The 14,686-nt window shown below is 40.2% G+C and overlaps 1 protein-coding gene across 1 annotated transcript in view; it reads right to left on the bottom strand.

Annotated features, from left to right (window-relative positions):
• Window positions 1-5,054: 5,054 nt before the first annotated feature.
• Window positions 5,055-14,686, bottom strand: part of LOC122543311 (sonic hedgehog protein A-like) — a 106,167-nt gene continuing 96,535 nt past the window's right edge. The window contains exon 3 of the mRNA XM_043681825.1: window positions 5,055-8,942. Within this exon, the coding sequence (XP_043537760.1) occupies window positions 8,272-8,942 (671 nt within the window). The 3' untranslated portion in view covers window positions 5,055-8,271. The remainder of the gene's footprint in view (window positions 8,943-14,686) is intronic.

Genomic DNA, 14,686 nt, shown 5'->3' with positions numbered 1-14,686 from the left:
GCTCTCTGATTGGACCAAATTAACAGCCCGAATCAGGGAATTCATATTCAGTGATGTCCATCTGCCTGACCTTGTTACAATCACTACACTAGAAAATCTAAATTGCACCTTTATCTATCTTTATCAGCAATCCTTCTTTCCAATAGATGGCTGGATGGGAGTGAGATATTAGTATTAACCTTGGGTGATATCATAGCTTTACAAACTTTCCCATAGTGAGGACATGATTGTTAGCTGATAGAGGTAGTGGCAGATTATGTCTTGAGCAGTTTTCCTCTCTTTTTGTCTCTCTCCGTGTTCTTTTTCAGTGGGTGGATTTCAACACCATTTTCAATGATGAATGCCCATTTTGGTTGCATTTGGACATCTCCTTCCTGTGTGTTCATGTTAATCAAGGAGACCTTCATGAAGGCTTTGAGATTGTCTTTGAATAGCTTTCTTTGGTCCCTGTGTGAGTGAGTCTCGTGGCATAGCTCTAAGTAGAGCACTTATTTGGACTGTCATAAATTGTGTATTAAGATGACATGTCCCTTCCATCATCTGATGTGAGATTAGCATGGTGTCTCTACTCAGCACGTCTGTGACTTGAATTGTGCTTATGTTTGTTCTATTGTCCTCCCACTTAATTCACAAGATTAGACAACATTAATGATGCTATTCTAGGGCCTGGATGTGGTGTTTGTAAGTTGTCTGAGCTTCAACACCATAGAAAGGCAGGGAGGAGTTTTTTAAGGGGTGGAGGAGGAGGGGAGAACCCTTGCCCAATTGAGTTTTGAGTTTAGTGTTTGATCGTGTATCACAATTCTTAAAAACCAGAGTCTGTAATTTAGCACAAACTGAGCTAGCATATTGGTGAAGACGTATATCACCAAATGCAATGTTGGCTTTTTGGAATAAATAACTTCAAGATATGGAAATGAGGGACATTTTCCAACACTTCACCACAAATTGCAATTCAGCATATTGGATATATACATTCAATGTGAGTTGGTATAGAACTTTGATTTAAGGCAAGTCTCGTATTCTTATAGATTCAGTGAATGCGTCAGTTGTCTGATATGGTCCTTCAGAATGAGCACTAATTTATGCATCATCAGCATACTGTAGGTGAATTGCAGAAGTGTTTGGGGTGTGGCCATCAGTCAGTTGAGACTGAAGGTTTACCATCAGTGTGCTAAGTTTTAACCACACTTGGGGAGAGTCTATCAGTAGTAAGTTACACTGCTGGTGGAAAGATTGAGAATAATGTTGATGAAAAGATTCATCACTTTTTGACCTCTGTTTGTTTTGACAGGGAAGGAGCCTATAGTGGAGTCATTGTATGGTGCTGTTATTTACATACTATCATTTCAGAAAAGGATGATGTTTGTGAACTTAGTTGGGCATCCATATTGTAATAGCACCTTTCAGAGGGTTGATTCAGTAGGTCAAAAGCTTTTGTCAAATTGAAGAAAGCCATGTATGAAATGGGATGTCTGTTCTCTGCACTTTTCCTGAAGGTAGTCTCCTTGGTAAATCATGTCAATTGTCCCTTTGGTGGGTCAGGAGTCACACTGGGACTCTGGAGGAAACACACAATTGGTGGGTGGCAATAAGAAATAACCTAGCTTGATTTTCCCCCAATAGTTGAGAGCAATGACTTACTTAAGCAGTCGCTATAGTTTGATCTGTCTCCTTTTGTGAAGATTGTGATCATCATGGCATCTCTAGTTGGAATTTTTTCATCCTGTTAGAGCTTCACAAATACGTATCAGAGAGATCAATATGCCTCTTACATATGCCAGTACTTGGGCAGGGATGTCATCAGGATCAGAAGCTTTGCTATTTTTCATCTTGTTGGCAACAGTTATTACATCATTGAGCATCAGATCATTGCCTGGCTCATTTCCAGATGTTTGTTGTCGAAGATGCTCCAGCAAGTGTATGTCCACTGTGGACTTCTGACTGAGTGATTCAACAAAGTGTTCTTTCCAGTAGTTGCTGATACTGTCTTTAAGGATAGTTTTGTCATCCTTAAATCTTACTGATGTTGAGGATCCATGGATCTCTTCAGTTGTATTGGATCAGCAAGAAATTGAATTTCCTCAGCCTTCTTTATCCACCATTTGTTCTTCAAATCACAGGTATTTGAATTTCAGTTTTGGCTATTTGGTGGACAAGCTTCTTTTCTGCAGAGCTTTGATTGAGTTGTCTGTTTACAATCAAGTTATTTATATATGTCTCCCATCAGATCAGTATTGATGTCTTCTAATGTTGTGTATTTCTTGGGATTTCTTGTATGAACGATGATGGATTTCAATGATTATCAGTCATCTTGGTTGTTGCTTAATGATACCATAATCTATTCTTGTAGTTTCCAATTGACTTGTTCTGTTCACTTTTGATAACCATGGGGAAAATAATTTATTTTAAAAGATGAGAAAGACAATATTGTACTGACTAATTAACCTATTACTAGACATTTCAACATTCAAGTATAAAAATAAACTAGACGTATATGGGAGGATATAATGGTTTATTTGAAGGCTGAAAGGAATGGCGCTCTTTTTTGACATCAATTGGAGAACTTGTAACCAGGATGGAAGGAATGGGACTGATAACTTAACTGTGATAAAATTCAAGTGTCTGTGACTGAGACATACACTGGAAGGCAACACTTATACTTAGGAAGTTGAGGAAAGTGCGTATAGATTATTTGACAGCACTCTTTGATAGGATTAGATTTAAATATAGTCCTTCCAATTGTCAGACTGTTCTTTTAAATTTGTGCAATGATCTAATGTAAATCTATGGTATTTAAATACATGCAAGAAATTTGTGATGTGCATATTTGGATTTATCTAAATTTGCTTGGTTTATAGTTCAGGGTATCAGCTCTGCTGGTTTTGAGAAATTTATCAGATTTTGCAATAGAAATTTCAAGTTGCTGATAAAATAGACTGTTGGGTGGTCTGAATCCAATTTTGTACTGCTTACAAATGAGATAAGGATCTAAATTCAGTGCACTCCAACCAGGTCAGCGTGTTGCCACGTTCACAAAAGGTCTTTCACCAAAGTGTCTGTAAGTCAAATCAGATTGTTCCAGTGTAGAAGTATTTGTTGGCAAAAAATTAATGCCTCAAAGATTTTCTGAGGTCAGGACTAAAGGCAGATCCCCAACCCTTGGTTGTGTGTGGCCACCTGCCTATGTATTCTGATTGGCGGCAACAAATTAAAAGCCTGCCTCCAAGAACAGCATCCAATCAGTGAGGTGGGCAGGACATTCAATAAGATGGGGCCAATGGGAAGGCCAGCAGAATTCTTCAGTCAGTAGTCCCTCGAGGAGAAGTTGAGCATTCTGTGGCAAGCAGAGCATGATGGAGGTACCATCTGAAGATGCAAGAAATTTTAAAAATCATTTGTGGCTAAACAACTGCCATTATGGAAGGGGGTGCCCTCCATAGGGTGGCCTGTGTCCACAATTATAGCATGATGACAGAGCAGCTCTGGGGAAAAGGGGTGGTGATAAGTAAAGAAGGTTTTGCCACCTCCCTGGCCTGCTACTGGGAGGCCAATTCCAGAGGCCTGTTGGGCTTTTTCTGCAGAATGGGACTCATCCAACACTGATCATTCCCACTGGCAACCCTCATCTGACCCCAAGAATGCATAATGTGGTGTGCTTGAAAGTGCAGACATCAATTATTCTGTTGGAACAGCTGCACCCCAGTTTGATTAACAGCTGTTTCTGTTAGATATGTCTTGCCAATTGCATAATGTTTATTTGTACAAGATAAAGTCATACCAAGTGCAGTATTTTCTGCTATTAATACTTTAATGGTCTGGATTATTTAAACTTTTATAGGGCTTTGGTAAAAGTAGTTTTTAAAAGACAGTTATTACTGAATTACTGTTTTTTTTAAAAACGCATTTCCACACATCCCATTGTTACTATGGGGTTCATTAGCTCTGTACCAGGTATAAACTGGGTGAATGGGCATGGAAATACCAGAATCATAGAGATGTCCAGCATGGAAACAGACCCTTTGGTCCAACCCGTCCATGCTGACCAGATATCCCAACCCAATCTCGTCCCACCTGCCAGCACGTGGCCCATATCCCTCCAAACCCTTCCTATTCATATACCCGTCCAAATGCCTTTTAAATGTTGCAATTGTACCAGCCTCCACCACTTCCTCTGGCAGCTCATTCCATACATGTACCATCCTCTGCGTGAAAAAGTTGCCCCATGAAGAGTATGAAAGGCTGTTGTGGGTGGGTAGAGAACCACAGGTTGGCATGGTCAGTTTGAGGGGCATGAGTTTTATTTTACTCCTTCATGGGATGTGGGCATTGCTGACTGGATCAGCATCTATTGCCCATCCTTAATGCGCAATAAATAAATGTTCAGCAGTGATGCCCACATACTATGAATTAACACAAAAAAGCTCAGGGAATAGATAGTGGGATAGGGAGGAGGTAGGGGATGGAAGGCTTAGATATAAATAGAGGGAAATCCTGGCTAATTTTGTTCTGCTTCACTAACCCTGAAGACATCAGGACGTTGGTTCAGCCACTTTTGGAATATTGCGTGCAATTCTGGTCTTCTTCCTATCGGAAGGATGTTGTGAAACTTGAAAAGGTTCAGAAAAGATTTACAAGGATGATGCCAGGGTTGGAGGATTTGAGCTATAGGGAGAGGTTGAATAGGTGGGGGTGTTTTCCCTGGAGCATCGGAGGCTGAGGGGTGACCTTATGGAGGTTTATAAAATCATGAGGGACATGGATAGGATAAATAGACAAAGTCTTTTCCCTGGGGTCGGGGAGTCCAGAACTAGAGGGAATAGGTTTCGGGTGAGAGGGAAAAGACATAGAAGAGATCTAAGGGGCAATGTTTTCACGCAGAGGATGGTGCGTGTGTGGAATGGGCTGCCAGAGGAAGTGGTGGAGGCTGGTACAATTGCAACATTTAAAAGGCATCTGGATGGGTATGTGAATAGGAAGGGTTTGGAGGGATATAGTCCAGGTGCTGGCGGGTGGGACTAGATTGGGTTGGGCTATCTGGTCGGCATGGACATGTTGGACCAAAGGGTCTGTTTCCGCGCTGTACATCTCTATGACTCTATGACATCAGGATGAACTGCAGAAGCTGAGGCTAAGGCATACTGTGGGAGACAATTCTGCATTGTAGCTAGAGTATCCTACAACTATCCAGGCAGTACTTGGCCAATTGTCTAATTCCTCACAATGACCTTCCTTACCTTGGCAAGCATAACTAAAGTTTTGCTGAGAAGTCAGATAGAATAACCACTTTATTCACCATAGGATGTGAAGCAGATGGCCTTGATTTGCAGTTATCGCAAAGTGTGAAAATGCTTCTACTGTCCGAATGAAAATTGATTGTGAAGCAAGAGGGTAGCAACAGAAAGAAATGAGTGGCCAGAATTATTTTTAATTCTCAATGCTGAATTAAGACAAAGTAATTGCATCCCTTGTTGTGCTCTTTAAATTGTAATTGTTGTAGTAGTTTTTGGAACATAAAGTGGAATAGAGCTTGAAGGACCTAGCCTTGAACACTGCAACTGAGTCCACTGATCTCCAACAGGGTGGCAGAAAGAACGGTACAGTGGATCACAGGATATTTACACTAAGCAGAATGTCAAACCAAGTTGGAACCAAAACAAATTGATTAAATTAAGGTACAGATCAGCAATATTAATTAAATGGCAGAACAGACTCAAGGAATTTTTTAAAAAAATAACGTAATCATGGGACGTTGGCGTCATTGGCTGGGTCACCCTCCCCAGTTACCCCGAGATGGTAGTGGTGAGCTGCCTTCTTAAACTGTCGCAATCCATGTAAACCTACAATCTCATTAGGAAGTGAATTCTAGGATTTTGACCCTGAACAACACTGAACAAATGGGGATACACTTCCAAGTCAGGATGGTTAGTGGTTTGAAGGGGAATTTGCAGGTGGCAGTGTTCCCATGAATCTGCAGCCCTTCTAGTTGGAAGTGGTCATGGGTTTGGAAAGTGCTGCCTGAGGAACTTCAGCAAATTTCTGTAATGTGCCTGCTCCTGACCATCGGTGCTAGAAGGAATGGATGCTTATGGATGGAAAGTCAGTCAAGTAGGCGGCTTTGTCCTGGATGGGCTCAAGCTTCGTGGATTTTGTTGGAGTTGGACTTATCCTGGCAAGTGGAAAGTATTCCATCACACTCCCTTCATTGTCTAGGCTCACTATGAATAGTAGTTAAGCTATTTAAGGATGAGAAACAATCTTGGAAACATTACCCCAACATGTACACATGGCTTCAGAAGAAAAGAGAGGGAATGGAAAAAATACAAGAAATCACAGACCGAGATCTTGACCTCGCAGACCAGATATATTCTATTAATCATCTACGTGTTCCTCTACTGAATTTATTTGATCATTAGACAAAAGTGTTTTGTAGAATTTCTTCCCAACTCTTCCAAAGATAAGCAAACAAATTCCACAATCTCTATCTCCACTATTCACTATCCTTACATAGTGCTACCATTGTCCCAGCAGTGCAAGTTGATCTTTGTTTTGATCCATCCGAAATGGTAATAGAGTTAAACTGAAAGAACAGTGAGAAATGGAATACGTAATGGTGCATCAACTGTGGTCTTCGTCTTGTATGCACAATAAAATGTAATGGGGAGGCACAAAGGGCCTCTTTGGAGATGAGGCAGTGTACAAATAAAGACAGCAGTATGCAAACAAACCCATTGGAAAGATACAAGGATTCCAACAAAAGGAAATGTGAAGTTTGGGTTACTTATTAACTGGAGTGATTGCATTTTATTGATAAGTGGTAAGTTTGCAGCTGGCAGCATTGGGAGTGGCGGGCTGCTCTCAGCACAGAAACAGTATGCTGTTTGCCAGCAGCAAGTAGTTGGTTAATGTTTTCCAAGAAAATCAGTGCCCTATCTAAACAGCACAGTCAAGGTGCAGGTGTGTGCCAGGAGGTCAGTCTGATTCCACAGGTGTAAAAATGCAGTAAAGCACGTACAAACTCAGTTAAAAGCATCAGCAAACAGCTATAAACCTTAGGAGAGAGAGAGAGAGAGAGAAAGAAGCACAATCTAAGAGAGGGATGTGGGGAAACAGTGAAACAAAAAGACACAATATTGAAAGATTTGTTCCATAATTACAGCTATTAAATAAAAAATGAAGCGCATTTATTTCAGCATGAGTCCTTGTAAAAACACCCAACTCCTCATGTTGATTTTTAACTAACTGCAATATAAATAGGTTCTGATCAGGCTGATAAAGTCAGATTTCCTGCTCCACTCCTGCCTTGAGGTTTACAACACCACATGCATAAGATAATCTAAAGTATGTATGGACCAGTTCACAGCTAGGTTATAGTGCAATCTGCAGGTTAATTGAAGTTGATTCAGATTAAAACAATTGAATATTAAATTCCTTACATAACACACAAGAGAGATTTACGGAACAAAAATTCAATACAAGTGAGATAGGTTAAAAAGTGACTACACCTGTCATTTTTCTGCATTTGTTTAAAGATGATGACATGGAGCTACAGAGGAAATTATGCAGAAAATGAATCGAAAAACAAATATATAACATGGGTGAACAGATCTAAAGAAAATTAAACATGGAAACAAGTGAGTAAAAAAGGGAGAGCACAAGGATAGACAGACAGACAGACAGATTAGATATTATAAAAGACACACAAAACGGAAAGCGGCAAGGAGACAGAAGTGAGAGCAATGCCACTTGACCCAACTCATGTTAAAGTGGCTGGAGAGATACAAATTTCAAAGGGATCAGACAGACATTAGTTCCATAAAAACAAAGAAAATTAAATTAACAAAACATTATTACATACTTTCATCATTACTATTAGAAATACTGCAACATAATTCTATTAATATTGACTTTATCCCAAAAAATTATATTACAATTCAGAAATATAAAAATAAACTTTATAATAATTCCCCAAACTGACTTGTTTTTGACCATGATTACGTTAACCACGCAACATATTTAAAGTATATACATTCAGTGGGACAATTAAAAGTTATATATGTGACGTAGAAAAATATATTCTGAATGTATATTTACTGACACACAAAATAAATTCTATCCCTGGGAGTGGAGTTCCCTTGTACAGAATTAGAAGTCCACAATGCTGCTTAAAGCTGAAGACCATGCAGGTACTTATGCAGATAGACCTGGTGCATCTCAGATACACAGAGGTTGCATCTTCATCAGGCAATGTTGGCCTGCTCCTGCAACTCTTCATAAAGAGTGAAACATTTCCCTGTCTAGAACCTTTTCACCTAAGCTGTAGAGAAACCTGGAGTACCAATGGATGCCACTCTCCTGTGTGGCATTGTCATACCGAGGATGGAGAACTGGTAACAAAGAAGTCAATGAGTGAAAGAGTCTGAGAGGTGCAAATGCCAGGTGTGCCCAATGGTGCTTCTCTATCATTGCATAACAAGATGCCAGTACATTATTCACTAACAATGTGCCATGAGATGTCAGTGGTGCATAGGCACCAGTGTCCTCTTCCACATAGATAGCTTTAATCCTAGATGAACGCAACTGGCCTGAGCCAATCTCTCTCACAAGGACGAACTGACCCGTACGTACTCGACTAGCAAATGTCGGTCTAAAGTTCTCCATTCTGTCAGTGTTATTATCAGAAACAAAGATGAGGTGTGCTGCTGTGAGTTCCAGCCGCTGTCTGGGATCTTCAGTCTCCAGCACAGTAAAAGAGATTCTCAGTTCTTCTTCTTTGTCAAGAAAGAGAAGGACTTGACTGGGGACCACCTGGCCAACTGCATTCACTGTTAAGACCCAGTCCCCAGGATTCAGCTCTGACACAGCTCGGGTTTGTCCATTTTCCAGTGTTACCATGGCTTTAGAAGGGAAACAGCCACCTGTTTTAGTGGCCAATGAATTATCTGAAAGATAAAAAGAATAGGAATTAAACATCCTGAGCTTACTTACCAAATAAAGTTCTCCAGCTCTGTGACAATGAAATTAAAATAATTAAAAGAATCTTTAAATGAACCAGGATACATTGGCTCAGTACCCTAGGGCTCTGCAGTGGGGAAAGTAATTATCTAGAGTTCCCCATTCCTGATTGCTTTTAAGTGGCCCTTTTGAAAAGTGCTTATGTGTGGATATGGTGAGGCTATGCTGCCCATCAAGGTCAAATAACTGGAGAAATACTCACTGGATTGGACTTGTACATCAAGACCACCTACTTAAGAGATGTACTTAAGGGTTACCAAGATGAGATGGTACCTTCAGCAAAGAAAAGGGATAGAAAATGACAGAATAAAGAAATATACTTAATGAAAAGAAGGTTACCCAAGTAAATAAACCTAATGAAAAGAAGATAGTATCCTCATGTCACCAAAACCATAGAACTGAAAACATGATTTCTCACTCAGCATGGTCATAACATTCCACCAGCAGCACAATACATGTTAAAGCTGTGAATATCTTCATCACAAACTGAAGAAGCCCATTGAATATTCCTGAGAGATGAAATCAATTTGTGGGAAGCGGGTTATTCACTGAACAGGAACCAACTTGACTAGGTCACTATGGATTAGGTCATTAATGTCAAAATTGGACACCGGAGGGTCTTTTCCTGCTGTTTTGTCGTTGATTTATTGAGAACTTAGAGGTGGCAATCAACCTCCTGCCTTTAAGGCTGCACTGCACTTAGGAAATACGGTTAAAATCCATCAACTGGAATGTGCTGGAGGGGGAAAAAAGCAAAATCCTATTTATCCAATCATACGCATCTGAAGGAACATTTTCATCAGGAATCTTGGCAGCAGCATGAAGGGACACTGCAATTCAAATATTTTGATATGGACTTGTTAAAAGGTGATAATATGCCCTTGGAGGGAAAAGATCTCATTCAAGGGGTACGATTAATATCAATAGCCTGTAATTTCCTTTTTTAGAAAATACCTTATGGTTTTCTGCAGTTTTGTCTTATGATATCAATGGTCAGACAAGAGAAAAATCGGCATCTAAAAAAATTTAAAGACAAAAAAAAACTTTCTCACTAATTTTCACCTGCTCTCGTTGTGGTTCCAGAGCTGGCAAGTATGCAGCAACTCACCCAAAGAGCCAATTTCCCTACGGACAGTTCAGAGGGGAAATGCTGTGTTACAATTAGCTAAGAGCACAGAGGAATAATTGACCTGGTCAATACCACACTTGACAGTAGTAGACTTACCTATGGAACTATACAAACAGGAAGCAGTTTTTACATTGATGTTGGGGTGATTGATTTGCGGGGGCAGGGAGTGTAATACTATAGGCTAGACCCCAAGACTTTGAAGGAGTTGAATTAGTATACATAGATCAACTGAGAAAACTGCAGGGACACCTGCATGAATTTCCTCCTGCATGCATCATTATTATTCACTGCTTGAAATGGTTAGGGTCAATATCTCCTCTGAAGCAGTTTCAGCAACAATCTCAGTAGCATTTGAAAACTAAAAAGTGTTAAAATAAACACCACAGCACTGAAAGTAAAACAGCTAAATGTATATTTTTTACAACTTGAGAGAGTCAGTGTGGTTGTCATACAGTAGTCACAATGTCAAGATTGCACAAGTTAATGATTGTAAATTATGTGGATTATGAATTTTTGAGATCCTGGGCCAAATTTATTGGCAAATAATTTTGTAATTGCCTGAAGCTAAAAGTGAGTGAAAAAAACCCTCCTTTAACTAATCTGAGAAACTGCAAAAACAGCCCAATTTACGAACTGTAATAATAATGTTGCAGTTAGATGAGCCACTGCATAGTGTGGTACATAATTGGAAGGCTGGGGATAGGATTAGCTAGCTTCTATGTATGAATAGGCTTAGATTATATTTTACCTTCCTACCCCATCCAGTCCCATATGTTTGGTGTTAAAATGATCCTGGTCTGTCCAGCATCCCCAACTGACCCATGGAGCCAGGAGAAGCCAGGCTTGATGCACAGTGAATCCATGAATCTCAGGCAAGGCAGCGGTAGGAGTGATTTAATTCGCCTCTGTCAGGGTTCCTGCTCCCGATTGCAAACCAGTAACAATGCTTTAAATATGTGTGCATAGACAGCAGGTGAGGACAGGATTGGGCTCAGCTTTGGTGTTTTCCAGGTTGAATGAGCTTTCATAGACTATTAATGGCTAATGCCAGATATTATAGGACCAGAAGGCTGCTCTTTTATTAGAGAGAGATGACTGGTGGTGAGTTTAACCTGAGGGTCACCATGCCTCAGGCAAAGGGAAAGGTTGAGAAGGCAGGTCCTTCATGGTCACCTCAATTGGTGTAGGAATTGAACCCAGGCTATTGGTATCACTCTGCATTGCAAACCTGTTGCCCAGCTAACTGAGTTAAGCAACCAACTCCCTTCCTCTCCCCTCCTTCAGTATAATCATTCAACTGTACTTACCATCATAATTATGCAAAAACATGTGGAGAACATGTATTTTTATTACAGGCATATAAAAATGCAATTCCCAATGAAAACCACACAGTCCAAGTAATAAATCATCATCACAAGACATTAAAACATAGACAGTTACAGTGATTCTAAAGTACTGCAGAACTGAAATCAAAACAAAGTGCTGAAGAAACTCAGCAGGCCTGGCAACATCTATGGAGAAAGTAACACAGAGCTGAATTTTACTAGAAATTGACTAAGTGGAGGGTTTCTTTCTGTGAGCCCTAGTGAGTTTTCTTGTGCTATCTTCCCAAACTCACTGCATTACCTGTGTACCACATCCCTATGCCACCCTACCCCCATTGTATTCTCCCACTCGACACAGGCCGCTGCTGGGACCTCCCTGGATTTCTGCCATCTGCACCACCTTTAAAACCAAGCTGTACACTGGGTCAGGCACTCTGCAGCTGCCCATCATAGTTCCTGTCAGTTGCCTCAGAGGGTATTTGTCACTCTACTGACAGGGACCTGGAGGTCCTGGTGGATGGGGTGGGGGGGGGGGGGGGGGGGGGAGAGAGAATGTGCAGTCATTGCCCATGGAGTGTGCCCTGAGGTGTTGGTGACTGACAAGGTCCAGACGAACAAGCAGTGCTTTGGAGTCACAAGGTTACTGATCTGACTTTCATGTTGGGAATTGTCTCCATCTACTTTTTATCCTGAAGGTGGGAGAATGGGAATATCAATGAGGTCAGGTGATGTCACTATGAGATGTTAATATATGCTGATCCATGGAAATCAGCCTCTCGCCGCTCACTAATGAGAATCTCATCTCACTGTTCAACACTCCTTTGGAAAATGCGACTTTTAGCTCTTGCATTGGGAATTTACTCGCTACCCAAATCATGCAAATTTTCTCATCACACCCACATTGTTCAGTGGCTGGGAAAATTCAGCCCAAAATTAACATTTCACGTCCAGTATATCTCTTTGGAGCTATACTCAAAATGTCGACTCTATTTCTCTCTCTACGGATGTTGCCAGACCTGCTGAGTTTCTCCAGCGCCTTCTGTTTTTATTCAAATATTTGCTTCAAACAATAACTATGATCTTGCCACGTGACTTAAGCACCAATTAAAATAACTTGCTAACCTTAAAAAATGGTGAATTGTTTATGACAGTTTCCGAAATTAAAACGTACTTGACTTAATATACAGTACCAAGTTTTATCATTAGATCATGACAGAACTATTGAAAATATTCAAATTGTGAAATAACGAGGGGTGGATGGACTACCCAATGCGTTACCGAACCATTCAGACCAAGTTCACTCTGGCTCTGATGTACTGAATTTGTAGATATAAGCTTAGGCAGCAACTAAGGCACAATAATTGCAGCACCCCACCCACCCTCCCCAGCATGGCTTACCGAGAAAGGAGTAAAACAACAGAGTTCCCAAATCACTATCCTGTTAGTCTTGCTGAAAGAACTTTATTTGCGAGAATTCGCCTCTTTTGGAAGGAACCAGAGCTTGCAGTTGTCTGTTCTTTCCCCAGCAAAATTCTCTGACCCGAGAAGCATTTTTATCTGTCCTTTATAACAAAGATCCTAGTACTAACTTCTTAAACAAGTCCATCTCCTATCAAAAGAACTACAATCATGTCAAAAGTTTGTAGATAACAACATGAAAAGCTTTGTTAAAAAAAGGAATGCCAACAGAAATGTTCACCCTTTTACCCCTAAAATATTATTTATAAAATATAAACAATGCCTGGAAACGTGTAATACTATTAAATTTTTGACAGCTGTATGAACTGCTTGAGGTTCACTCTTGTGGATGTCAGCTTTGTAACCTTCTGAGCTGTTATTTATGTCCTATATAACTTCTCCTATCTTTTGCTGATAAACAATATTGTTTCAGATCAGACCTGATGCATTCCTAGAACAGATCCTTTGTGCAAATCTGTCCTTATCTCCAATCTTTCTAAGTTACCCAACCCCAGAGCATCGTAAGAACTTTGGTCCCTATATATTATCTTCAAAGCTGGTTTTTGGATTGCTGCCAATTGACTGGATGACCCAGATGTTAGGCTAAAATGTGAAACCTGGCAAGCTCATGCCACACAAAGTCTGATCAGCCTTCTGTAAAAGAATAAATCATCAGAACTAAGAGCGGTTCTTTTAAGGTACTCAAAATAATACAATCTCTTCCAATCCTTTCCTTATATGTATGATCTACGAGGATATTCAATTTCAGGTCATTGATACTGCAATATCAAATATTAATAGCAGGGCAGGTTGTACTCAGTCAGCACCTACTGCATTGAAACAAAAACTGAGGTTGCCAATTGTTGATTCTCACTTGAAAAATGTAGTGACATCCTAAACTCCCAGTGCAATTTGACATGACAACGCCAATGACAAGGAACAAAGCAGAATATGTCCACCCCGAGAACACATATAGGGAAGCAATTTCAACACTCATCTTATTTTTGTTTAACTCTCTAGGTTTGTGCCATTGTTTGACCTTCACAGACATAAATGTCTTGCAATTGCTGCTGGATATTGATTGTTGAATATAGAAATTTCCCACAATCAACAAAAAAGGTAAGAACTTGGTAAATGTGGACCAATGAAATGACAAATCTTTTTAATCATTCCACAAACATTATGGTCAGCTGCTCTTGCATTATTTTACTATAGAAACCTACAGAGAATAGAAATTACACAGCTCTCATTTCCAATCATGTTGATTTGAATAATGTACTTCGTTTTGCAGTTAGTATTCAACCATTTGCTTTTCTTCCAATTCCTTGCTGTTCTCCTCCGTCCTCGCCTGAGGCCCACACCTTTGCTGGACTGCTGCATTAATGCTTGCAGCCTTTCAGTACCTCATCCATGCTTTTCTTCATGTGAGCCTGAAGTTGTAGGTGCTGTGGTGGATAGTGCAAACATGTTAATCTGTCCTTAACTTGTAGCTGCACACACATACTTGCTAGCTTGGGGTTCCCTATTGCTGTCCTTAGGCTTTGAGCCCAAATGTTATGTTCCCATCACTACTATTGCTAATTGAGGATAAATGACAAATTAAAGCTGGGACCAGCTTGATGTGTACTATTCAGTATTAGTTAACTAGTTGCCCACTGAGCCCTCAGAGTAATTGCAAATATTCAGGTATTTGGATGGAGGGTCACCATCATTTAATGACTAACGCAAAAATTGACCACTCAATTGCTGAACAAATATG

This window comes from Chiloscyllium plagiosum, chromosome 43 (genome assembly GCF_004010195.1).
Source record: "Chiloscyllium plagiosum isolate BGI_BamShark_2017 chromosome 43, ASM401019v2, whole genome shotgun sequence".
In the NCBI taxonomy this organism is placed as follows: Eukaryota; Metazoa; Chordata; class Chondrichthyes; order Orectolobiformes; family Hemiscylliidae; genus Chiloscyllium; species Chiloscyllium plagiosum.
This window is presented reverse-complemented; position numbering and strand designations above follow the sequence as displayed.